The sequence below is a fragment of the Lonchura striata genome, chromosome 1 (assembly GCF_050655825.1).
Source record: "Lonchura striata isolate lonStrDom1 chromosome 1, ASM5065582v1, whole genome shotgun sequence".
Lineage (NCBI taxonomy): Eukaryota > Metazoa > Chordata > Aves > Passeriformes > Estrildidae > Lonchura > Lonchura striata.
This window is the reverse complement of record NC_140703.1, coordinates 92,686,868-92,713,178: the sequence shown is the minus strand read 5'-3', so window position 1 is coordinate 92,713,178 and position 26,311 is coordinate 92,686,868. Positions and strand designations below refer to the sequence as shown.

General features: G+C 38.4%; 1 protein-coding gene across 4 annotated transcripts in view; it reads right to left on the bottom strand.

Annotated features, from left to right (window-relative positions):
- Nucleotides 1–1,114: 1,114 nt before the first annotated feature.
- The window catches only part of RASA3 (RAS p21 protein activator 3), a 170,399-nt gene continuing 145,202 nt past the window's right edge, over nt 1,115–26,311 (bottom strand). For 3 of the 4 annotated variants that reach the window (XM_085558461.1, XM_085558441.1, XM_085558472.1), the window contains 17 exons: nt 23,445–23,549; nt 22,788–22,944; nt 21,886–22,034; nt 20,107–20,221; nt 19,149–19,223; nt 18,192–18,315; nt 16,937–17,043; nt 16,247–16,324; nt 15,242–15,319; nt 14,595–14,668; nt 13,566–13,613; nt 10,875–10,981; nt 9,842–9,924; nt 6,243–6,454; nt 5,418–5,521; nt 3,539–3,722; nt 1,115–2,957 (listed from right to left, as the gene is read on the bottom strand). In XM_085558461.1, coding sequence (XP_085414587.1) covers nt 2,882–2,957; nt 3,539–3,722; nt 5,418–5,521; nt 6,243–6,454; nt 9,842–9,924; nt 10,875–10,981; nt 13,566–13,613; nt 14,595–14,668; nt 15,242–15,319; nt 16,247–16,324; nt 16,937–17,043; nt 18,192–18,315; nt 19,149–19,223; nt 20,107–20,221; nt 21,886–22,034; nt 22,788–22,944; nt 23,445–23,549 — 1,876 coding nt within the window. In that variant the 3' untranslated portion in view covers nt 1,115–2,881. The remainder of the gene's footprint in view (nt 2,958–3,538; nt 3,723–5,417; nt 5,522–6,242; nt 6,455–9,841; nt 9,925–10,874; nt 10,982–13,565; nt 13,614–14,594; nt 14,669–15,241; nt 15,320–16,246; nt 16,325–16,936; nt 17,044–18,191; nt 18,316–19,148; nt 19,224–20,106; nt 20,222–21,885; nt 22,035–22,787; nt 22,945–23,444; nt 23,550–26,311) is intronic. The other variant, XM_021545628.4, reaches the window with a different exon arrangement.

Here is a 26,311-nt window from a genome sequence, read left to right as displayed (position 1 = left end):
TAACACAACCCCCTCACCAAACATCAAACAACGCTATGCCGCAGAAAAGATTTCAAAGATTTCCTATTGACTTAAGCTATGTTAGCAGGAAAAGAAAATCATTGTATACACCAGATGAGACCGAATGAAAAAGAGAGAGCTGGTAATGGTTTTACAGTAATTTTGCATTTAACTCTTCTCATTGCTTACAAATCTTGTGTCAGTTTCCTACCGCATTTAATGTAAAAATTTGTTTTCAAAACAAGGTTAACAGTTCCTCAGCAAAACCCCACAATCGTAGTTAAGTCCACCTTCACCAGGACACAGGTGATTTGTCTTCCACCAGCAGTTTGGTTTTTGTTCCTGGGTGTGGTTTATCTGTTAAACCACTATTGCCACCCAGCTCAAGCCTGCCTGCAGCAGCTCAGCCCCAGAAGCTTCTCCGAAGCACATGCCTGGAATTCTGCTGAGACATCCACCACAGCACTGGCAGTCACCTTCAACATGAGCTGAGTGAACACACCCTGAATTGCCAGTCAGCAGCTTTCCATCCTGGGGGGACCACTGCCCAGCCTCCCTGGAACACTCCCCAAGAGAACCAGTGTGCAGCCTGTCACACATCTCTGTGAGTTCCGTGCACACGACTGTCCTGAGAGGACTGGTAAGCTCCAGGAGTATGACTAGCACAGACCTCAGCAAGTCCAAGGCTTTGGCACAGGACAGGTCCCAGACAGAAGGGTGGTGGTTCCATAGATCTGTGAGCCAATCCATAGGCATATGCAGGGTGCTGTGGGCTCAGCTCATTCCTCCTGTCCTTTCAACATGGTCTCAGCTCAGTTACTGTGCATTAACACAAGGAACCAGTTCAAGATGATGCTGACCTATCTGAGCAAGCTTTCTTTGCTAAGGCAGTTCATGGCTGGCTCAGATGCCCAGTCTGGTTCTCTGCAGAGTCCCACGGGTACAAACTGATAAGAAAAGGGGGGGATGGGGATGGGATCAGGAGCAAGGATGGGACTTGGCAGGTTACACTCACAAGGATCTTCATCCATGGCACCCACTCTTAGCAGATGCTTTGCCAAGAGGCATGCAGGTGGCCACAGTGAATTTAAAAAGACTCCAAACGTGGACACAGTTCTCAGAAATAAACCATTTCTTTTAATTGGCAAGTGGAACACACATTACAGGTCATTAGTATTTTAAAAACAATATTAAGTTACAAATACATGTTAAAAATTGCAGTTCATGGCAGCTAAAAGCTTGGAGTCCTAAATGCATCTTTGCAATACTTCATTACTTCCCTTTCCCCAGTCTGCTGGGTGAAGATGAATAAAAGATCATTTATCATCTACTAGAAGGTGGTCTACTATATATTTGAACAAAACCAAAACTTAATTCCTAAGAACATCACTAACAAACAGAGGCATTCGAAGTACTTGAGCCATCTTAAATCATGTCAGATGCAATGAGGACACAGTTAAGAATTATTCTTTAACACTTGAAGCAAAGACAGACATCTTCACATTAAACTGATCAATGCTTTCCGATCCAACTCAGCTTAAAACCTGTACTAGCTTCTACCCCACAGAGGCCTAAAGTCCATCATGCAGGCTTCCAAGCCATCAAAGCTAGATGTTTGTATACCAGACTCTTACACAGAGAAAAATTATGGTGTACAGCTAAACAGCATACATAAATATGCATTGAATATTTAGAAGATCTTTATTCCTCTCCTTTTGTTGGTATTAGTGAGATACACAGCTCATTCCATTTTTACTATACTCATAGCATTAACAAGTTATCATTATGCATGTTAATATACTAAATATCATTTAAGAAGTCTCTTTTAAAAAGTATTTAAAAACATTTTTGGAAAAGTAGAAATCTATTTTCCAGAAAAGCAAGTGGTACTAGTATAGCATGGACTCCAGTGCATAACATCCTTTCAGAGAAAACCCATCTTGACGGCTTTTGTGCCTGGGAATCAGCATGTCTCAGCTGCCAGATTCATATTCTATTTGTCCTTCTCACTGTGGTGATAAAAGGTCATCAAAATCAGCTTACCTTGCGTTTCAGTTGGCAGATTTTCAAAGATTACCATTCACTGGACTGTGTAAGAGACACGTAACTTTGACATGAATTCATTTCTTTCTTACTCCTATTTATGAGAGTCAGTTTTATTATACTGCTGAGATTGCATCTTCAAATCCAAAGTCTGCTGAATGTGCCTGGAGAAATGACTTTGTATCTCAAAAATATCGAGTACCATTCAGATTTTAATTTCTATTAAAAACTGTGCACAGTTAGCAAAAATTACACTGCTGTAAAAACAAAAGGCCTGCTCCTTGGCCTGCTCAGAATACATGCTACAATGTAGATGATTACACCAGAGGGACTTTTCTCTGCTTCTTTTCTAAATGCAGGCATTAAAAGTGAAGTGCTACTAAGCTTTTCCTAAGACAGCACACAGGGGATGTGGCATAATATACATTAATCAGGAACAAAAAACAGTAACAAACAACCTTTCTAGAAAATGCTGCATATATTAGCAGCATGCTTGGTTTCCAAAACACAAGGAATTGCATGGGAGTTGTCAAGATGAAGTCCACACACCTCGATCATTGAACTGATCACTAGATTCCAAGAAACCAAAGCAAATTTAAAAATACACACAACAACTGCCTAGAAGGCAGGGTTTTATCATCTGTGAATAACCAGATGAATAAAGTGCATAGCAACTATTATAACAGTTTCTTGAAAAGAGAATACATTTACCAAGTCTCAAAGTTTGTAAGCTTGACACTTATCCATATATTTTGCTACATGTGTGGCTTCCCTTTTGTTTTGCTATTTAACATCACTAATCAACCCTTCAGCACTGTCCTGTGATTTCCTTTGCACTTCATATGGAATGTGCTGAGATCTCTGACTGTTGCCTGATGTATGTCTGGAAGCTCTTGTCACCAATGGGATGTTCTCTAAAAGAGAAGAAAAAAACCAGTATTACACATAGAGCCTTCTGTCCAGACGTGAAACTGTCAGAACAGATAGTGGAACACACAAATACTTTTTCCCTATGATTGATTTTCAGAGCTGTAATTGTTGTGTTAATACTGCATTTTACTTGAGCTATAACTGACTGAATTGATCCTCTCTTTTGTCAGCCATATGCAGAATGCTTTATGTGTACACAAAATAGTCATGTGGCTGTATCAGCCACTCTTTCCATTTTTAAACCAACACTCCAAGATAAGCTGGTAAACATGTGTCTCTTCTGTTACTAACTACTGCTCAGCTCACCAACATGGGTTCAAAATTTAATACCAACAATATAACAAGCCCACATTTAAATTTTATTTATTAAATTGCATTAAAAACAAGCATTAAAAAAATAATTTCAGTGCTTTAAAATATTGTGCTAGAACTCCTAAGCCACAGTGCTACTTGTATGTATTTGCAGGACCTTTTTTGGACAAAATATGGTGAAAGCCAGAACATAAGCAAGGAAAATACCACCTTCCAGGACCATTCCCCTGTTTGTATAACCCATTGTACTTACTGACTTCCATACTTTGTCTTCTTAAATTTATCCCTCTTATATTGAGCATGCTCCTGCTCTAAATTTCCAACACCTTCAATAATCAGCTTTAGTGTTTTGTATGTCTCCTTAGGGTCATCAATGATGAATGTAGAATACTCTTCTTCTTCAGGTCCATCGTATACAGATTTGCTCCCACAGGCCTCTGGAGGAAAAAAAAAGTACAGGAATAGATATGAGGCAGGGGAAAAGTCAAGACAAGCAGACTAAAAATATTCAGTCTGAGCTTTTCTTCTGTATGACCACCACAGAACTGTGGCTGATATCAACAGCAGAAGTTTTGCTGGGCTGTTGGGAGGCACAGAGGGAGTCTCATGCCCATTCCCTCCTCCTCATCTCATATGGAAAGGACAGCAAGCCTGGCAGCTGCTCCTGGCTTGGTGGGAAGCTGTCCTTTGCTGCACAGGCAATGCTTTCATCTCAATTGCCACTATCTGCACCCCATGCACACATTTTGGAAACTCTTACACAGGCCTGCCTCTGCCACTGTGCTGCAGGGCTGGCCTGCACAAAGTCAAGTATTCACTTGTTGAGACAGATTCCACCCCCAGGCAGCAAGTACGGGCTGAATTTGAAAACATTACAGGCGGAAGTAGCCCTGTTTTACCACATTGCCCCTAAAAGATTCATGCAACAACCATAAGCAGAATATGCCATAACTACTGCCTGGCTGCCTGCTTCATGGAGGGAAGGAGGGAAGGAGGGAAGGAAGGGGAAGGAGGGAAGGAAGGGGAAGGAGGGAAGGAAGGGGAAGGAGGGAAGGAAGGGGAAGGAGGGAAGGAAGGGGAAGGAGGGAAGGAAGGGGAAGGAGGGAAGGAAGGGGAAGGAGGGAAGGAAGGGGAAGGATTTTACTTGGTCTCTCCTTCTAGCTTTACTGCTGTCCCAGTCTCAGCTTTCAAATTCCCTTCCCCTTGCTGCACTGCTTTGCCAGACCTGTGTCCTTTTCCCCAACGCTGGAACTCGATCCTGGCTCTGGCAGAGAGGATTTGGAACAGGGGAAAGCTGGGCACTGGTTCAGACAGCTCGGAAGTGGTGAGGATCTTGAGTTTGCAATTGCACAGCAGCCAGTAACAGATTAAAGTGCTTTCCAGTGTGTGTGTTTGACACCACTGACTTATATTATAAAATAAAACCCTATTTAAAGATCAGTGCCACAGTGAAGGCTTCCCTGCCACTCCCTGTGCTAAACTGAGATTTCACGTCTGGCACTGTGTACACCGGATACTTCTCTTGGCATGCCTACTAGTACCAACTTCCTCTGCTGTCTCTTCTTTCTTTTATCCTTTCCATCACATCCCTACTTCCCTCAGCTCCTGAAAGTTTCCCAGCCACTTTTCAACATTTCACAGGCATCCACAGGTCATCCTCAATGGGTAATTCTGAAAGAGCCTTTCAGAAGAAACCATTTGCATCTAGCCTGTTCTTAGGCTCTGAATCAGGGAATGTGCATACACATGACTTCTGGTAACACAAAACTATATTCCACTGAAACCTCAGCTTTAATGGTGCAACTTCTTGTCAGGATCAGTAAACCTCTGGTTCTGTGCTGGCTCTGATTTGTCAATTCAGAGCCTCCAAGTAATGCTCTGTGCCTATGCTATTTTAGGATGATGTGGTTAAGACAGTATTTCAAACAACTATTAGTACACAAAGAACTTTTTACAGACCATGGGACCGCACCAAAAATAATACACACAACTGCCTCAAGACAGCAGAAGGGAATAAAGCCACTTGTTCTAGGATGTGATTTGCAAGGCTGGTCAAACCAGAACATACAACTTTTCACAGGCATTTCTGCCTTGGTAAGTAAATTGGAAATGTAACGATCTTTAATCCTCACCTTGCATTTTTTCCAATTTTGGCATATACAGGTTGAAAAGAGAGTAGATGCGCTCAGTTTCTCTATCTCCATCTATATCCAGTTGTATATTTGCTGGCAGGCCTCTGTAAGGCATCAGAAAGAGGTAAAAGTTATATGCTAAACAGTGTATTATAGCACATAAAGCACTTAACAAGGAAAACAGTGAGTTCTTATGAAAGCCAATAGACTGTAACAGTTTTTCCAAAAGAAGACAAGTTCAAACTTCTTTATTCCTCTGTTTATCCACCACCCTTCCACTGACTTCAAAGAGAAGACTGTATCAGTATCCAGACTAATTTTGGTGAATTAGTCAGCTACAACCAGATGGAGGAGCCAAAGCACTGAACTTCCAACTACCCAGGTCTTATATCCTAACTACCACTACAGTCTTGTGACTTCTCTCAGTTTAGATGAAAATTGCTTCCTACAAACCAGACAGTACATCTTTGTTGAAGAGAGAGCATGAGCAGCCCCCTGAAAAGATCAGTTCAGAATTAAATCTATCAGCAGATGAGTGCTTCAGGAATTTACAAACAGGATATTGAAGGGATTTTGGACATTTTTATTAATGGCAAATGATCAAAACCGAAGTATTTTTAATCCCACAATCCCTTCTTATCACCATCTCTAACTCTAAAAAGTCAACATTTCAATCCAGACATGAAGAATCAAGAATACCAATAGATGGCCTTTGAACATCTGTACACCTGGCAAATCTTGGTTAACCGTGCCCCTGCAAGTCACCCTGCAGAGACACAGGTAACCAAGGCAGTAACTACACCAGTGGCACATTAAAACCCTTACCCTGTGCAAGGTGTGCAGCCAGGGGTGTTGTCTGCAGTGGCTTTACAGCAAAGCCAGTGGCCATTCAGATAGGCCGAGGGATGGTAGACAGTGAGGCGCTTCTTGTTGCACTGGCTAACTTTGGTGAGGATATCGATCCAGTCCTTGGCCTCCACACAATTATTTGCTTGGATATACAGGACTCTCCTTTCAGGCTGGATCACCTGGAACATCTGCAAATAAACCATGGAATAAAGCACCAGAATGAGTCAGTCAACCTAGGGCTAGACTCTGAGTTAGGATTTATTGCAGGAAAAACACAGCCTACTAAAAGAATGGACCAATAAATATATTTTAACACAAAACCGAGCAGTAAATGTGCCCTTAAAAGAACAAGACCTTTCACCTGGTACAAGGAGTGTGATACTATTCCTGTAGGAAACTATTTACAAATAACTAATATCAATTTGCTGCTTGGGTCTCAACAATATTTGTTGTCAGCCTCAGGGAAACAATTTTAGTAATGCTGTAACTCCAATTTTTGGAAGGCTGACAGAGGAACCCAGCACTGGCCTGAAAGGAAATGCTCGTCAGCAGAAGGCAAAAAAGAAAACAGAGTTTGGATCCAGCCTCAGTGACAGCTTTGCAGTAATACTGCCATTTCTCTAGTCCTTCCAGTACCTGTTTCAGCATGACCATTGCCTTTTAGTAACTTCCATGCTTCTGTAGCCAACTATAGCTGCTATTAGAAGAGCACAGAAATATTGCTTCTCTCTGATTGACATCAGGTGGTTTAAATAATTACACATTAATTCTGTGTTACAGCTTGGCCACTGAAAATCTTAATTAAAGCTATTCAAAACAGCTTGCAACCTAGAAGGGTATTTATTTTCCTCCTCCTGAAGAAGGAAATTTGTGATGCACAGCCTTATTGGTTGATTACACTGATCATGCATTGAAGATTACTAAGCTCAAGTTAGTGATCGTAGCTGCAAATTTTGGAAAGGTAATTTCCTCTAGCTTCTGCAAAAACTTAATACATTTTATTCTCTCTTTCATGTGTGTCTAAATTATCTTTCTCCACTCTACTTCTTCACTTGATTATTCAAATTATTAGACATTACATTGCCCATATCATATGGAATACAATTTTCCAAACAGCTGGTTTCATTGTGCTGTTTTAAAAAGAAAACCGGAGAGGTACACACACACAAAAAAAAGCCCAACAAAAACCATACACACCAAACAATAAGAACAAACCAGACTCAACAAAATTGAAATTTGCCTTTGTTACATAGACCTGAAATATTGGCTTCAATTCTCCACCTAGCTGGTTGGGAGAATCTTGCAGACCGGTACCAAGCACAGTCTTTTCCTCCTTTGTGACACTTTTAAATGTGCATCATGCCAAACTGCAAAGGGAAAACTCAAACAACCATTTCCCTGTATTTAGCAGGGAAGCACTATTGGTATCTCCCTAATGGTATCAGACAATGATTAGAAAGGCACAATACACCATGGCAGTGTAGGAGCTGCTTAGTGTGATCAGCCCAACAGTGTCAACTACACACCAAAGAGTCCTTACAATAAAACTCTTCAGGGCATAACTGGCAACTTGAGTTTGGGATGGAAGGAACAAAAAGGAAGACAGGAACACGCAGTTCAACTCTATTAACACAGAGCTACAAGGAAAAGAATTTTAATGTCCTGCTGGGCTAAATGGAGCCTCCTGCATTGCAACAAGGAACAGATTTAAGGAGTATGGCTTTGTGTAAGAGGATATCAACCAAAGTGATCCAACATATGGCAATACTTACTGACAAGCCCACAACTAAGCCAAGAATTTCAAGTGGCTGCAAGACCTTTACACTACCAAAACCACCAGATGCCTCTCAAACAACACAGAAGACCCAAAAAGTACTTAAAGCCACCCTCACATTCCCCAAACTGTGCTTAAGAACAACGAAGGCTATTGGCCTTACTGCCAGACAAGCAAGTTTAACATGAGTGAGAAAGAGACGCTTGGTGCAATTCTGAGCACAGATACACTAAGAGTATTTATACAAAACGTGAATTTTTATCACACAAGCACCCACAAGGGAATATCCATTGCAAATACATCTGCTGTGGTGTTCTGAGAATTCTGATCTTGCTGCAGTAATCTATTTATGTATGGCAAGAAAAATAGGAATATATTAGCACAAGAAGGTGGTAACATTATTTTCTACTGTTAATGGAAAGATTGAATCTTACTTTCTGGAATGGATGTAGTCACCTTGATTTCCCAGGTAATACTGAATTTAAGCAACCAAAATAGCACATGGCTTTTGATGTTAACAAAGGTATATTTTTTCGATTATGAATCTTCACAATGTAGACATATTTTGGATGCTCAGTAGAGCTCACTACACTCAGTATAAGTTAAAGAATTGTAGCTCACTCCTCTCTACAGTGAGTTTTATCTCAACTGTGTGACTGCTTTCAGCTCAATCAATTTAGTTTGCAGAGTACAGTTGGCAACAGTTCATCACATATTACAGCTGCCTTCTGATAGACTAAATTATTCTGCAGCTTGGTTGGTTTTTGCCTGTGTAGTAGAGTTATAAACACCAGAGCAAACTATAGTACAGATGAGATGTGTTCTAGAAGCTCTAGAAGTTTTAGCTGAGAGAGGACATAGATACCTAAATAATACCTAAAACTGGGAAATACTGAAGAACCCAGAATTGTATTTCACTTTTAACAAAGAGCTGTTTGAGGAACCTAATATCTAGGGCAGGATTGAGCACTGTCCTGCATGGTGCTCACAAGCAGTGTAGATGGCAGGAAAGTCTTAAAGGCAGAAAAAGATAAAAGTCACAATCATTTATACATGTAACTAAGTCTGTAGTAGATGCATGTTCAGAACTGGAAAAAAACCTGAGATCTTTTTTTGTTTAATTTTAAATACAAATTGTAAAGGACTGGATTCAGCTTTACAGGCAGAGATGTATGAAAAAGGTTCCCAACACTACTCAAACTGATCAAGTCTGTTCTTACACAATACAGAAGTTGGCAGTAGTGTTCCATGCATGAGAAATACAGCTGTATTTTATTCTCTAATGTGGCAACCAAAATGGCAAACCATACTACCACAGCACAGATGTTGTTTTGGTACATAACCAAACCCAAATTAAAAAAAAAAAAAAATATATATATATATATATATATATGTACTTTCATGAACCAATAAGGAAACCTAACTGCTAATAAAGAAGTTGTGATCCTTCACAATTATAAGCAGCAAGTTCCTTCTCACCAGAGAGGCCTGGCAGAAAGGGCAGGGACTCGATCATCTTACCTGTGTGTGTGACGTGTGACCCTACAGAGCTGACAGCTGATCAGCAGTGCTCAGTACTGAGTGTGCTGCAGATCACGAAACCCAAAGACTGCTGACTGGGCTGTTAAGAATCTGAATGGGCTGTACTTTTGGAAATTCCTGCTACTATATATAGAACAAGCAGCTGTGGTTGTACATCTTTCAACAGAAATCCAATCCAGGTTACAGAAGGGAAAAAGGCGATTAGGCTGCTGGATCTGGAGCAGCCTAACAAATACATTAATGAAGATGACCTACTTACATTTTTCATTTTGAAGGATTCCTCCTCTAGTCTTTCCACTGCCAGAATGTTTTCAATTGGAATGCTACACAGAGGGTGATCACCTGCAAAACACACAGACACACAGATAATGAGCCAGTTACTCACAACTCATCTTCACTTTTTGCCCTTTTTCTAAGGACTAATTCTATTTCTTTGAAAATCATTTTGACTGCATAAGAAAAGAGGGAAAATCTTTCACTCAGCAGGCAATCTTTGAACTTTAAAAATGTGTTCACATAATGTTGCCTAATAGCAAGGATTTTGCTTTTTGCAAATTGTTCCTGTCTGTTCAGTAGTACACAAGAAATACCACTTCCTTCCATCATGTAAAGTACATAGGGAGGAAGAAAGATAAGGAAATATGTTCAGATCATGCCAGTCATTATTTCACACTTGGCTTTGACATCTTGCATCACCACTAGTTCAGTTCAGCTGACAGGAATGATTTATTTCATCGTCACCTTTGCAGTAAATATACTGTGTCCTGCTGCAGTAATCAGTTTCAAAGAGGTTTGCTAGTCTAAGGTAGTGCAGCTGAAAACAGAAATATACTTAAGATAATACTTAAGGACTGTGCTAGCAAATCAGAATCACAGAATCACATGGTGAATCCTTGTCTACTGTACCCAGTTGTGCCAACACTACAGAATTTATGAGCACTGAGATGCATCTGAGAATGTTCAATACAAACCCAAATTCCAGCTTGAGATTTTTAAGTTTTGTTTTCTAGGACAATCTGGTAACTGTGAAACCTACAGATGATGATAATAACTGATATTAGACAAATACTATCAAATACTTTGCTTACTTACAGGGTATTATGCTATCCAAAAAGCTTCTCTAACTGTCAATACAGACACTAAAAAAAGAGCAAGAACATACAGGCTGACAGACATGTCTGCACTGTCTTCTACAATTTCAGATCTAGATCTCAGTCTTCTACTCCTACACAATCCTTATGTTTAATCTTTGCTTCAATGTATCAAAAACAAGACTGGCAAACCTTTGTTACCTTTGCTTTTCTGATAGGTAAACTCATGGTTTGTCAGGCGAAACCATCTCTTCTTGAAGTTTTTCATACCAAATCGTTTTCTTCCTTGTGCTCTCTTGATCATGAACCTAGTAAACAGGGCACCAATTGTTACAACACATGCTTATGTATGTAGATTTACACATATATATCTATACATATGGATATACGTCATAGCACTTGCAAAGCTTTAGGAGGTGACACAGAGTGTTTTCTAATTACTGGGGTCTTTTCTTGGCAAGGAAAAGTGTCACATTTGGACAGGTTTAGTGCATCAATTAGTTAGGTCTGTCCTTTTCCCAGATCTAGATGAGGGGCAAGACATGTAACTTGACTTGTAGTTAGTTAACTGAGCTGCAGTTTGTGCCCTTTCTGGAATTACAAATCCAGCTAAATGGTTTCCTAGTGCAGCAGAAAAAAGGCAAAACACAGTTAGTACTGCTCTGCTAAGCTCGACCTGTTGACTCTACAAGCTTTTTTTTTTTTTTAAGCTGTGAGAAAGCTCAAAGAGTTTAGACTATGTTTAATAATTAAAAGGCAGGTATAAAGCCTCTGGTGCATGGGGACTGTACCCTTACATGCTTTAATCACGCTCAAGCTCTAGAAACAAAATCAGGATGTTTCACAGCCTCATTCGCAATTGCACATAGATACTGCTGTTGAAATGCAATTTCAATAACATTCAAAGTGATCTCATGGCTGGAAGGTAGATCACCCCCACCCCTTTTTCAGCAGATTAGGGGTGCTCATTTATGAGTTGTCAGTTTTAATTAATTTCAAATTTGAATGAATTTATTGTGAAATTCATTTACTGGGAAACTGTGATGCATCCACCACTTTCCTAACCACTAAATCAATCCAAAAACTTCAGTGTGACTTTGGTGACTTCAACTGCTCAGCACCACTTTTGTTAGATAAAAATGTGTCTGCACATGCCATAGAGAATTGATAGCAGCTACTCTACACATTATTTTAACTATTGTGCCAAATACAGAACTGCATAATTGAGTGGGTAAAAACTACTTACTACAGAGTAGTTTTTATTAAATAGGAAGGCACTATACAGCACAAAAAGCACAGTGAATGACCTGCTTTAAGATTTTTCAAAAGCAGAGCGCTAAAATGCTTAGAACAGCTAATACTGTTTCTAGCTTCTGGTATCTTCAGTCATAAATAAATACATCTGACCAAACCACAGGACTGTTTAAAACTCAAACAGAAACCCAAGTTCCTTCAGACTTTAACTATTTTGTAACTAGCTGGGCTGGTATCTGCTGCTCATTCCAAGCTGTGTGAGCAAAAGCTGACAAAGACTGTCTACAGCAGCAGATTTTTTTTTTTTTTAACTGGTTATAGTTACACATCTCTCATTCTTAAAATGGTCAGACAGTTCTGTCTTGGTCCTTATTCTTTGAATACTTGAGGAATATTTAATAGCACCATGTTATTCAGATTGTCACTAGGCCCACTGGCAGTAGCCCTCATAACTCCAGGTCAAGGCAAATTTCAAAGGAAGAACTGATACCCTTGGGCAAGACAACATGTTCTTCAAGTTAGTTTCTAATCCTTTTCATGACAGCTTAAAGATGACTTAAAATTGCAAACTCCTAAAGAGCCTCCCTTCTTTGAAAAAGGCAAACTCCATATGGCAGGGCTAAGAGCACGTTTTGAATTAAATTCTTCATAGGTGACATAGCCAAGAGAAAAATGTGCTTTTATTTTCCAGAGATAGGTGACTAGCATTCAAAATCACAGAAGCTATAAGGTCAACTTCTTTGTTTCTAGCAATTGCAGAATGTATGAGAAGTCAGAACAAAGACAAGCACAAAGGGAGAAGAAGTAAAAGATTAAATCCATTTCAGTACAAGGTGGTTGGAGATATTCTTTCTTCTCATGTTTATGGTATACCTGAATCTGGATCTGCCTTAGCTTTGCTAGGAAGTATCGACATGCCCTTTTCACCACCAAAAAAAAAAAAGTTCTCCTTTTCATTCTCTTCCTTTTGGAAAGAATCAGACAGGCAGCTGTTAAGCAATGATGGTGTGATTGATACCAGCAAACCCAAGTGCCAATGATTAATCTTTTCAATCAAAAGTCCTTATGATATAGCTTTCCATTTGATACTCTTAAAAGAGGCACAGATAGATTAAAAACACAAAAGCAAGCAAACATATTGCAAAGGCAAATAGAAACCCCATTAAACAACCATTCAGTCTGGAGAAGAATCAAGTCAAAGGCTGTGAGAAGTCCCACAACAAAACATGGTAATAATGCAAAATGGAAAAATAAAAATATAGACTGCCGAAGGCCATTTCTTAACCTTGAGAATAATTTACATGAATACTAATTAAGAAGTGCCTAGAAAATGCATGGTCTCTTCATCACTTTCAGTAAGTTCTTCCTGATGCATACATTGCTTCTTAGTGCCCTTCATATAAATAGAAATACTTTATTCTCCATTTACAGCAGGTTTTTGTTTTAAGAAAAATAAAATAAAATATCAACATCAAGAAATGGGTAACTAAATGTTCCCTGCTGGGTTTACACAGGCATTTCAGGATGGTTAAATAGAATACTTCCTCCCCAAAGTTAAGTCAGACAAATCTACTGCTGCAAAGGACATGCTGTCAGCTAGTAGCTACAGCAAAGCAGCAACTGCCTCTACCATCTTACCTGCATGAACTATTACCATCAACTTTCTTTACTGTTAGTTTAAGAGTCCTTACAACAGCAGCCACAGGCCGAGCAAGAAAAGACAGAAAAAAATCAGACAGGAGCAAAAGAAAGACAGGCAAAAAAAAATGTTTTACAGTTAGAGGGTAAATGTTACAGACTATAAACTTAAGTTGAAAACCAAAAGGATGATAAATGTACAGAATTAAATTGCTTCTAAGGACAGAGGTTTATCAGAGAAGTGAACTGTTAAGGTTAAATAGAAGAGGTAGTCATGTTTTCACTGACAATGTAGTTTTTGCATTACTTAAAGTGACCATGAAGGCTTACTTTCTAATAGTATTTGAGTTTACTGAGCTCTGACAAATTTGGGTTTTTTTACTTTCTTCCTCCTAGCTCTAAGAAGCTGCTTCTACAGTGCACTTAGAGAGGATCTTAACAACCCAGTTTTGTAACACAAAATGTCAACAATTGGTATCTGAAACTAAGACAGCATATGGAACATACTTTCCAAAAAAAGAAAGGTACTGAAACTATAAACTGCTCCAAGCACATGTCAAATTTTCCTCAAAATGGCCACGATAACAGTTAGCATATGTATCTCATAGGGCAGCAAAAGCAAATTCCATTTGTAGGCTTTGCTCTCATTAAGTTATTCAGTATCTGTTTTCAGTCTTCCACTGTCTTCATGGTGGAATGTTACAGCTTTTCTTCACTAGAGTTCAGGAAGACCCCAGCTTGATTTTAATACAATGCTGAGTTTATTTTGCCTCAGCTGAGCTAATTAAGTTCTACAGACTTCTCTTTTCTCCACTTATTTCAAAACACATTTATATTACGATGTTTAAATCAAATAAAAATATGTTCAAATCAGCTATAGCAACCACAAAGAACAGAAATTGCAACCCAGGAATTCTCCTACATTCTTCTCTGATTGCACGAATGGAATAGGGGTGGCAGAAAGAGATGGGTGACTTAGAATGGTAGTGAGCACATGAGTAAATGGTTTTGTTGCACATGCATACTTACCCTTCTTTAAGCAATATAGGCTGCTCTATGCTCTTGTGATCTCTTCTTCCTGAAGATGAAATTAGATCTAGAAACTAAAAGGTGAACAAAAAGCAGATGTAAAAATGACAGGACCACACTACCCAAATTAAAATCTTTCAGCATTTGCATAGCACAGAGCTATGAGAGTATTTGTAAAAGTAGTTAAACAGAAGGTAATGGCAAAAGCTTGAGGAATCTGGGAAGTCTCCTGGGCTGTAACCTAAAAATAGCAAAAATGCTCTTAAGCAGCAGAACTGCAGATGCCCAATACTTCTTGTGCTTCTCTTTTGTTATATGGATATTTCACTTCCTTTTGGACTAATTTTTGGACTACTTTCCATCACAGATCTGAAGCATTCTACAAAGTACACACATCTTAAAAGCTCTAAGCAGCAGATTGTTAATTCAACCTATTTATTAACTAGAACTAGATGCCAAGAAATTTTACTATTGACGTATCAATTTAATAATTTATGTGATAATTTAATAAAAGTTTCTTGAATATTAGTTATCAGGAGTCTGCTTTTCTCAACACGCTTCCTGGTTTACCAACAGTATGTATTGTTTCTAGGATTCAACTTCAACAGCACAGCAGGAATTTTATAACCTTCACATGTATTACTTACATTTTTTACTGCATCTGCATATTTCTGTTCATTGAAATAGTCATAAAATGTAGCCATGTAAGATTCCTTGAAATTGGCCTGAAATACAAAGCCAAAACCACCCATATCATCATACAGTTTATACAGAAAATATTATTGTTAATAGCAGTTGGTCAGGAGGAAAGCCACTGCAGATAGACAGGGTTTTTTTCTGGCCAGAAGTAAAATAAGCCAAGTGCTACTTTCATGTTATACAGCACACAGTCAGTAGTACCAAACTTTTATTTCAGAGAGGCAGCAGAATGCATTTCATATGTTCAGTTACTGCAGTTAACAATGCATTCTTCAAATGCTTCAAAATTCTGCTTTGGCTTTAAATTTTTCTCCTGACAAGAAGTGTAAGAAAAAGAATTCCTCTGTCTTGAAGGATTCATAACTGAGGGACACAGCCACCCCACCTACAGTTGCCTTTGTGAATCCTAACAAGACCCCAACCACCTCAAATTACCACCAGCTACAGCAGTGTGGTGCCTTAGGAATACTTATTTCAATCAAACATCCAGAGTTATGGACATCTAGCTCTAATCTCACCACTGACAGAAAACTGAACTTGTATGAAAAGGAAAGTATAGCCCTTCCCCTTATTGGGCAACTTTTCTCAGTTCAGTTTTAAAATGCTGAATCAATCTATTAAGCCCTGTAGAGCTGCTGATCATGTATTATAGATAAGTAGAGAACTTCACAGGCTTTCCTAATCATTGTCTTTCTTCCAAAGGAAGGAATGAAGAGCTCTGAAACAAACTTCTGTATTGGTCAAACAATTTTGCTTTACTAACATCTAGTTCAGAATAAGATAGATTTAGTTTTCCTCTAAACATGAGAGGCTTATAATCAAAGCAAGCACAACCAGTTTTGCATGAGTCTAATGCAACTCAAACATTTCAAAGGCTTAATTACAATTAAGAATAAAAGACTTAAAAAATCACTATCTTAAATTAAGTCATTAAATGATAATAGCATACTTACAGATTTAGATTTTGATAAACTGCCTAGTGTTTGAATGGTTTTAGAGATAAGTGTCAAAGTTCGAGAAGTCTGAGGATCCTAGGAAAGAGAACAATATTATATGGACTAGCTATTTAAAATAATGAATAGAGGAAGGTAAACTATATTTCTTCTTTCTTGTTTCACTTGCAGAAGAGTAACAAAAATTAGAGAAGACCCCTAATAAAACACCACAGGCAAAAAGTTGCTTTTATATTAAAAGGTTTTTGGCTTGTAAGCTGTCATACTCCATAGCTTCAGAGATTCAAAGGCAATCACAAGACAAAAACAAGGCTGTCCACTCCCAACAGAACAACTATTCGAAGCTGACATATGTTGTTTAACATCCAAAATATTTCCAACACTGCTGCCAATCAAGCCAGCATTAATGTGATGTGGCAAGAATGAAGCAACAGCCCTTTTTTCCACAGTAGCTTAGACCATCTACCTTGTTTGTCTTTAAATTTCACTCTTCCTCCAATATCTCCCAAGTTCTTCAATAAAAAGTCATTCAACATATGGTTCATATCCAAGACAGATATAATAGATCTTTGCACTAACAAAGGTACTTTTCCTAAAGGCTATTAAAAGAACTGAAGAAATAATCTCAATAGAGAGACTCTGGTGACAGAACCATAAACACAGATAGGAATAAACTGATACAGTACTTACTGGATGGTGTGGAGTAAGCTGAAAGAGGTTTGGAGAAAGAATGGCAGGAGCAAAGAACCTCAGAAAAATAAAGCTGCTGACAGCTGTGTACCTTACATCTAGGTCACCTATTAAAAAAAAAAAAAAGACCTCTACTCAGCATTTCAATAATCCTTCCTGAAAAGCCTCATGAAATTATCAGAGCCTTGAGAGAGCTAACTTGAGCATGTGCTGGATAATGTATGTATTTGCGAGTTACAGGATTAACTGATGACAGAGGATTTGGAGCCAGAGATCAGCTAGCCAAAGAAATGTCAATGAGAGCCTCTTTAAAAAATAACCACGTTCATAACATAAGCTGCAAGAACACCATTCACTTTTCCACCACACAGAATTTCATAGACATCTGCTATTCCATATATGCACTGAAGTATGATGAATAATTTACACAGTTTATGAAACGTTCAGCACAGAGGCCAAGTCTCAGTTACCTGCTTATAGCACTAAGCACAAATGTTGTATGGGCTCCTAATGTATCTATTGCAGTTGGTAGTTACAGAAAATACATTTTACTTATTTATTTAAACATAAGATAAAGAGCATGACAGCAGAGTCAGTGATCTTTGGCTTGAGCTTGCCTACTCCAAAATGACAGTTTAAAAGCTGAACTTGTATTACTCTCTCTAAAACTTTCCTACTGCAATCTGCTTCCCTCCATGAAAATACATAGCTTGGTTGTTTTGCTTAATTCTGGCTTTATGTTGCCCATTTACTCTCACAGAGACAAAACAACTAAGAGGGACTGGAAAGATCTGTCTTTTGATAGCCAGAAAACCTTTGCAGCACATGGGCTCTTAGAGCAGTGAGCTTGCAGCAACTTCAATTTATAGACTGGCTTTTATTACAGATTGACATACAAGCAGAAAATTATTCCTCTGCATGGAATCTGCAGAATGAGCCATTACAAAATCATGAACATTTGAAAATTGAGTATGCTTTGCAAATACTGAACCTATAAAATATCATCATAATGATCTTTTTAAATGCTGTTTTCCTTAGAAAGTTGTTTAAGAAAAAACTCCAATCATCATCAAAAATCATGTTCCTTTGTGGAATGAATAGATGATGAGAAAACAGCATTAACATACTGCAAACATTACTTTGGATATGCTGCTGTTCACATACTAAATTCAACAGGGATCATGCAAACTGCTAGACTACATCTGTATTTAAAAGCTATCAGTTATGTAAAATAAAATAATATATACAAACTCACCTTGAAAACGTTTGGCAGCTGATTCTCTCAGTGAAAAGAAAATATCACACATCACTGTAGGACAGCTTACACCAGATTTTGTAATTACAGTAAAAATGCGATCAACATATTGCCTCAGATTTTCCTAAAAAATGCAAAGATTATGACAAAATTATACTAATTTTCTGCTGTGGAAAGTGGCACTATTCCTGTTTTTTTTCATAGTGGCATCATTAAAAGATTCCCACTTTCAACATTATACACTGGAAAAACAAACTCTCGCTCAATTATACTGTTTGGGAAATGCACATATTCAAGAAGAAGAGTAAAAATATCATTCCTATTAAAGCAAACATTAAGTGATACAGCCATATGGCAAATCATTCCTTCTTCCATCATCAGCAGAATCATAGAATCATTAAAGCTGGGAAACATCTCCCAGATGATTGAGTCCTGTGGTTAACCCAGCCCTGCCAAGTCCACCATTAAACCATGTCCCCACGTGCCACATATCCACCTGCCTCTTATACATTTCTAGGGAGGCTGATTCCACCACTTCCCTCAGCAGCCTATTCCAGTGCCTGACCACCCTTAAGAAACTTTCCCCCCAATATGCACTTTAAGCCTCCCTGATGCAAATCTGAGGTCTTTTCCTTCGTCCTGTCACTTGTTACTTGGGGGAAGAGGACAACCCCCACCTGGCTACAACCTCCTTAGAGCTGAAGAGAGAGTTCTCCAGATTAGCCACAGGCTAAGTTATCCTTGTCCTCAGGGCAGCAGCAGAAGTCATTAACTTTCTACAGGTATTGCACTTACAGCATAATGTAAAGCTGTTGTGAAATAATTATGTGGGTGGTGTCAAGAAAGCTTACAGTGTATTCTAAGGAATCACAAAATTATATGCAAGATCAAACTGCTGAGGAACTCAGCTAAATGTGATGGCATAAACAGAGACTGTCTTCCAAATCTAATGCATACCCTGTTATTTTCCAGGTTTTCACCATCTTTTAATTTCACAGGATCAATTTCACAAGGTTTATGGACCTGGCAGATCTAGAAAAAAAATACAGTTAACAATTGTTATATAAATTTATCTACAAGTACAAAAAGTTTTGTAAAAAGCCTAATCTGTTAGTTTTTGAGATGAGAGGTAAAAGGCAAAAACCAACTTTATAAAGAGTATTTTCTTTTAACAGCAATGGTTAATTATGTGTGATCTTTATTTTTTCCAAAAAGCAGCATTAATTCATTCCACCCTTTCTTTCAACTGAAATGCAGAACTATTCTTTAAACTCTCTCACACAAGATTGTTCAAAAACAGTCCTATTTTTTCCAAAACAGTCAACTTTGAAAGTGTATCCGTATTCTTTAAAACTTGACACTTTCTGATGAAACATTAAGACAAGAACAGCAGAAGAAATTGTCAAATCATTTAAAGGAAGTCTGTGGTCTGAAAGTATTGCCCAATTACAGCACTAAAATACCCACACCCACCATTCTGGACTGAATAGATAATAAACCACTGTTCCAATATGTGCATCACATGCACAGTTATCTAAGAATAACTGCATCCCTTTATACCCACTGGATGAAACACATTATTTATAGCTTCACAACAGCTTTCTATTGTATATACTATTTATTAATTTCTCAGAAACAGTATACTCTAGTTTTTATAAAACAGAGTAATGTGATTTAATAAATAGAAATTTTCCCTTTCCTTTAATGCAATCCAACTGTTTCTGAATTGGGCAACTCAGCTGTGGCTAACCTAACACAAAGGATTTTAATGCAGAAAGAAGCTATTAATAGCTATTAAGCCATTAAGCATTATTCTTACACAGTGTTCTTAAAATGAGAAGCAATAAACAGTATTTATTCCCTGAAGGCCTTTACAATGACATTTTACCAAATGAACAGTCTGAACTGTTCTTACCTCATCTATAATTGGCTTTAGTGTAACTTGCAGATAATGCATCCCTGCCAGTTTCATTGTCTCATCAATGCACTTGGAAGTTAACGAGTTTCCTCTGAAAATGGTGTTTGGATCTCTGGAAGTGAACAGTTTTCTGTAATTTAGTCTCTTTGTAATGAACTGCTAATACACGGAAATAAAAGCAACAGTGAAAGGTAACGGAATCCTAGGTTTGAATACACAAGCAAAACCTCCCTTGACACCAGCCTGCCATTATATGTAGTCATGCAGTATATAGTGCACTTCCAGGGTATAACAGAAAAGCAGAAGCCTGGGAAAATAGAGAGGGACTGCAGATCTTCATTGTATTAGCATCATGAGCTCAGTGCACTATCCAAATACACAGTGATATAGAGGCTCAAATCCAAGAGGTCTACAGCACAAATCTGAGAAAGACATCTGTTTTCACATGCTACTAAACAGTGTTAATTTGAATAGGGGAAAGAGGCAATTATTTTAGTCTCACAACTACACTGGACATTGCACATGACCTACTACTTGCACCTACAAAATATGCAAGCTGGGAGGAAGAAGAAAAGCAGACTTCAATGACATAGCCATATTTTCTAAGGGACTTAGAGCACTGCTCTGTGATAACACAGTGCAGACCCCAGTTCAGCCCTGACAACTGTGTGGCGAGGTGGCACCTTGCAGACTCTCAGGTTTTCCAAAAAGTCTCTTGCACAGAACTCATCTCGTATTAGATATACAGCCTCTGTGACTGATAAAGCTTCAGCCAGCTGCTCTATCACATACCTGCACCTCCTTGCTTAGCAATTTACTTTATGCATATAGGTACATAACCAATAATCTCGTCTACAATACGTATCTTTGCTGCCTTTTTATCAAAGGGAGAAAAAAAAAATGAATAAAATAGGGATTAGCAAGTTTCCTCATGCTATAGCAACCATGCTGTTTCAGCCAATCTGCAGTTCAGAAAAAACACATCTACCTACAGAAAACACATGATCCCCCAGACACTCTGAAAAGAGCCAACCCACACAAAGACTTAATTTTGTACTAAGGAAATTTACAGTCTATCTGTCATTCCCCTTGACTCCCAATTGTCTCTACTACTGTTAAAAGAGTGTGACAGGCACAAGGACTGTGGCAATAAATAGTCTTTAGGATCTGCTTGGTATGAACACTAGATCTTACACTATTGAACTATCAGGCCGCCAATAAGTCAAACAAGGAATTCAAAAGAAGCAGCTGAAAAAATCTAACTTCATTTTCTGCCCTCCCATGCCAAATTCAATCCCATACTTAATCCTTTGCCCTCTAACTGGGATGATTAGACACACAGCTTGCCTTAAATATTCATGATTAGGAAGAAACTTGCTTGTTGTTTTAAACAAATTCCACACTTACTCAGCACTAAATGATTTATGAGTACACAACAAAGCTGAAATTATTTCATATGAGCAGCTGAAGGTAATGTAGAATTTCAGTTACCATATATACTTAAGACTGAGTGAAAATCCCTGTTTTCACATGTTAGAATAGTCCTGCAAATAATTCTCACCAAAAATTATGCTAACTCCTCCTGAAGGCCAAATTAACCAGATCTTGAGAGCAGTGAAAGAATTTAGAAAGAACTCTGCCACACAGCTAGGAAGAACAGGAATGACTCTGGCATTTTCTTCTCAAACTGCATATTTCTAGAAACTGAGTGGAGGATTCTCGCACTAGCCAATGCAGTTTAGGTATTTTTGATAGCAGTTTGGTTTTGGTACTTACTGAGTTCTCTTCACTTCAGCATTCGCAATGGCACTTATGAAAGGCACAATTCTGCCATAGTGTAAGAAAAGCCTGACAAGAGGTATGGCTGCTTCCTGTTTTTCTCTGCAAACTTCACCCAAAATATGTGCAGCTGATGCTGAAACAGGCTGAACAGTGGAAAATAAAAACTTTGAGAAATCCTTTGAGAACAACCATTCTTTCCTTCTATTCCCATTAGCTTCTTAATGCAGAACCCCCCACAACAGTTGCAATGGCCAGTTACCCAAATGTCTGTATATAATGTGGGTGGATGTCACATCCCAGTTTTTCTGGGCTGTACGTTCTGGTCACAAGAGGGCAGCAATTTAAAAACTACTGTAGTACAGTCTCTTCTCATCTCCCACATTTTTAATGGCTGTCTTTTCAGTGAATGCCACTTCCCTGGGAAGCAAATGAAGAGAAAGAACCCTACCTAACCCTCCACAATTTCAAGTCCCAGTGAGTACAGAACCCAGTTCTTTTACTGAAAAAACAAAAGTACACATGGTCCAAATCTCTGATGTTTCAGAATTACTTCTTGGTTTGGATTTTTCTCAATTATGCAAACAAACCTCCTCCTGTCCAGTGAAGGAAAACAACTGAAATGTAAAAATCACAGAAAACGTACTGCTGCTAAAACCACTGTGTTCTTGGGTCTGCCTTCGCCCACCTACCATACAGAACACAGATAAAGATCTCTGCAAGGACTGAAAATAAGCACAAGAGATGTGCAGAGCTTAACAAGGTTCTGAGGTCTGAAAAGCAAGAGCTGACCTCTCTGGTAATTAAACAGCTATGGTGTCAGCAAGATAGTGACAAATCTTCAGATGCCCCTGTGAAGATAATCTGCAAGTAAACAACAAAAAACACAAGCAAATTACCTCAACATCTGCAGATTTTAGCAGGATGTCTCGCAGTGGACTGTAATAGTCTGAGGAAAAAACATGGTCCTCAGTGTAAACCACATTTAACCTTAAGGAACCAAGGTCATCAGGTTTCAATGACTTGTTACCATTATCTCTGGGCTGCAGAAAATACCTGATATGCAAAAAATAGGACAGAAACTTAGTGCTGAAACACAAGATTTTCTCAGGCTATACATAAGCACAGAGAAACTGTACAGATACACAGAGTATTTATATATGTATCAAACTCTTGAGAATTCTGAATCAGACTTCTTAATTAAATTTGCCACTCTGTTTTGCACCAACTGCAACATGGGAGGTTCTGAACATAAAGATTTATGTAGATATGATTAAAAACCCACAAACTAAAACCATAGCACTGCTGATGAACTGCAGTAAATAATATAAAAACAACATACTAGAACTCCCACATGCTACAGAGAGGCACAGTGAACCTTCTAATCACATTATCAAAACTTTTTGTTCTTACACTTGCTAAGATTACTTTGGCTTGCTTACAAAAAAGATACAAATTAAATCCATTTAAACTTTATCACATAATAGTAATTGCTCTTAAGTCTTCAGAGTAGACATATGTTTCTACTTATTCTCCAAAACAAAAATGTCAAATACCATGCTTCGTAAGAACTAGACTGTCGGAGAAATTTTAAAGGGAGTCTAAGTTCTCCTAGAAACTCGTCACCAAACTTCAAGTTACTGGCATTCCAAAGATCAACCCTGTAATAAAAACAAATAGTTTAAAATACTATTAAGAAATTAAAATAATAACAATAAAAAACCCCAACATTTTTTCCAAATTTGTTAGGGCTTTTCCCCTCAATTCTATGAGTTTGAAAGACTTGAAACTGTACAGCAATGGTTTCCAAACAGTAAAGAGGTAACCTTACCTTAGACTTCTGAAACCTTGCAATTCACCTCCATAAAACATCAATGGAAAATATTATTCAAATTAACTTTTCTCATCTGTACTGTTTCCACTGTCCACATTGATAAAGATTCAGATGGCTGTCTGGCTATCCCAGATAATGGAAAAATACAGGTAAAATGGACACCAGGGGAAAAAGCACAAAGTTATTTAAGGACTACATATTGTAAAATCCCTGTCTAATTTGGGATTATTAACAGCTAAGTGGCAGCTTTACATAATTAGTTCTACACAATTTCCCCCATTTTCTAGCTCTTAGGAAGACTCCTGTGTCAAGTATACATACTTAATGGCACCTAAACTAGTTCTGTAGAGATATCCAAAGCTGTAGGATAGTTCTACTATTTGGTGTATTGGCTGAAGCTTACACAAATTTTGGAACTTGGTCCCTCACATTTTGGATGTTCTGGTATCTATCTTAGATGATCCTTCTTCCTTTTCATATACTCTTCAACATCTGGATGGAAAACAACTGCACTGAGATTCAAAGCAGAAGTACTGGTGTCCAACCCAGCATGTAGGTAAACACCACATACCACAGCCACCTTGAGGCAAGGGTTTCAACCTCCAGATATTTGTTTCTGTATTTATTTTAAGGTCTTCTCTAAGAGCTATTTTTATTAAAAAACAAGATCAGCTGACTATTTTGCAGCTAAGTGACAGCTTGAATAAGCCTTAAACTTTTTGGGGGAAAGACAGTACATGGAAAGAAATACAGGTTTTCAACTAATGACAATTTTTATAAGATCAGCTTTAACTTGGATAAGGTGCAAAGTCATCCAATTGTGGACATATTTACACAAACCTTCTGGTGTTAAGCAAGTCATAGTAGACTGGCCAAGGAACAGATATTGACAGTCCTGTTAAAGGTTTCTCCTATCTTATGCAAGCACAGAATGTATTATTTTTAAATCCTCTGAGCCTAGTATCTCTCAATAGTGTCTCCTGCATCAGCTGTCATACACTAGACACACCATCACCTCACACTGCATGCCTGGTAGGTAAAGTTCTTTAGACTCTGATAATTTGGACAGTATTTATGCAGGGCAAAAACCCTCCAAAAGGAAAAAACCTTCTTTGAAAATTCAACCTTCTCTCTCTCCATATTTGATAGGTTACTATCTTGCTAACCAGTTCAGAGAGCTAACAGCAGCTTCAGGAAGAGAGGAATCTTTAAGCCTATTTACACAGTCGAACTTAAAATTTACCAAGTATTTACAGGCTACTGGTTTCTAGTTTATCCAAGCTCTTTTGAGATGCCAACTAGCAATATCACTTTCGAACACAGACAGCTAAAGGGTTTCCCTACAGTTACAGAAAGAAATCAGTGCAAAGGATCTGTACAAGAGGAATTAACAAGTCAAAGTAGATCTCACACTACACATAAGCAAAGCAGGCATGCAAATTAAGTTATTGGTTTGTGCTCTTGGAGTACAAAGAATAAACAGCACTTATTAAAAATGTTAATACACAGATCTCAGAGTCTAAAAGATCACTGTTTCTCAAGGCTTTTAGAAGGCAAAATTATGACAAGTGTTATTCTGAAACTGGTCAGATTGTAGTCACAGAAAGAAACAAACAGGAGAGAGGGGGAGAAGAAACAATGAATTCACCAGAACATCTTGTCCCCAAGTGCTGATATGCCCTGCCTACAACTTCCTACACCCACCCAAAAAGAGAAAACTTTTCATAGCTTTAGAGAGAAATCATGAGAGACCAAGTCTCCTTTTTACCCTGTGGAATTGTATTTTTTTTTCAGGAGAGAAAAAGAAAACAAATCCCCAAACCCATAAATTGTATGATCTGTCCAGAGGGCTTGGGGGCAATCTAACTCTCACTAAACAGAGTGGAGGAAGTAAGCGGGGATGGAAACAAAAGCACACTGTCCCACAGGGGGACAAAAGATCTAAGGAGAATTTGCCCAACCAAGACTGACACTATCTGCTTTTGCCTGTTATTTAAGTGCTTAATCTTTTCCCAACTATTTTGCAATTCTCCTCGTAAACTATTCATCTGTACCACACTGTGCTATATCAGTTTTCAGGAATAACAGACTCTTCTGAAGCTCAGTTCAACATACTTTATTGCTGCAGACAAGTAATTTGTCCAGAAAATATACTTAGCAAGTAAAACAACTGTGCAATTTCATTTTGTCCAGTAGTATAAAATAAGAATCATTGAAATATTAAGCAATGTGTAACCACTGCACACCAGTGTCCAGCGTCTCCTTCAAAACTATCGAAAAATCTACCAGAGAATCCTAGCTTTTATTTAAAATCAAAGCATGGCTGGGCATCATGTTTATAAAGACTAGACTGGGCCTTGTGAGACAGTGTAGTTGCCCAGTTCATCACATACATCCCACAGAATATGGGGCATGCTGCTTTGCATCTGCCTACACACCACAAAGCTTTGCAGAAATACAGCCTAGTGCCAGGACTAGGTCACCTGCTGTGCTGCAACGCTGACACCAAAGCAGCTCAGCACTGCACCTGGGCCTTTGCTTTTACTCCCACGAGTCAGCTGTGGGTTGCCCCTAAACCAGCTGCCTTTG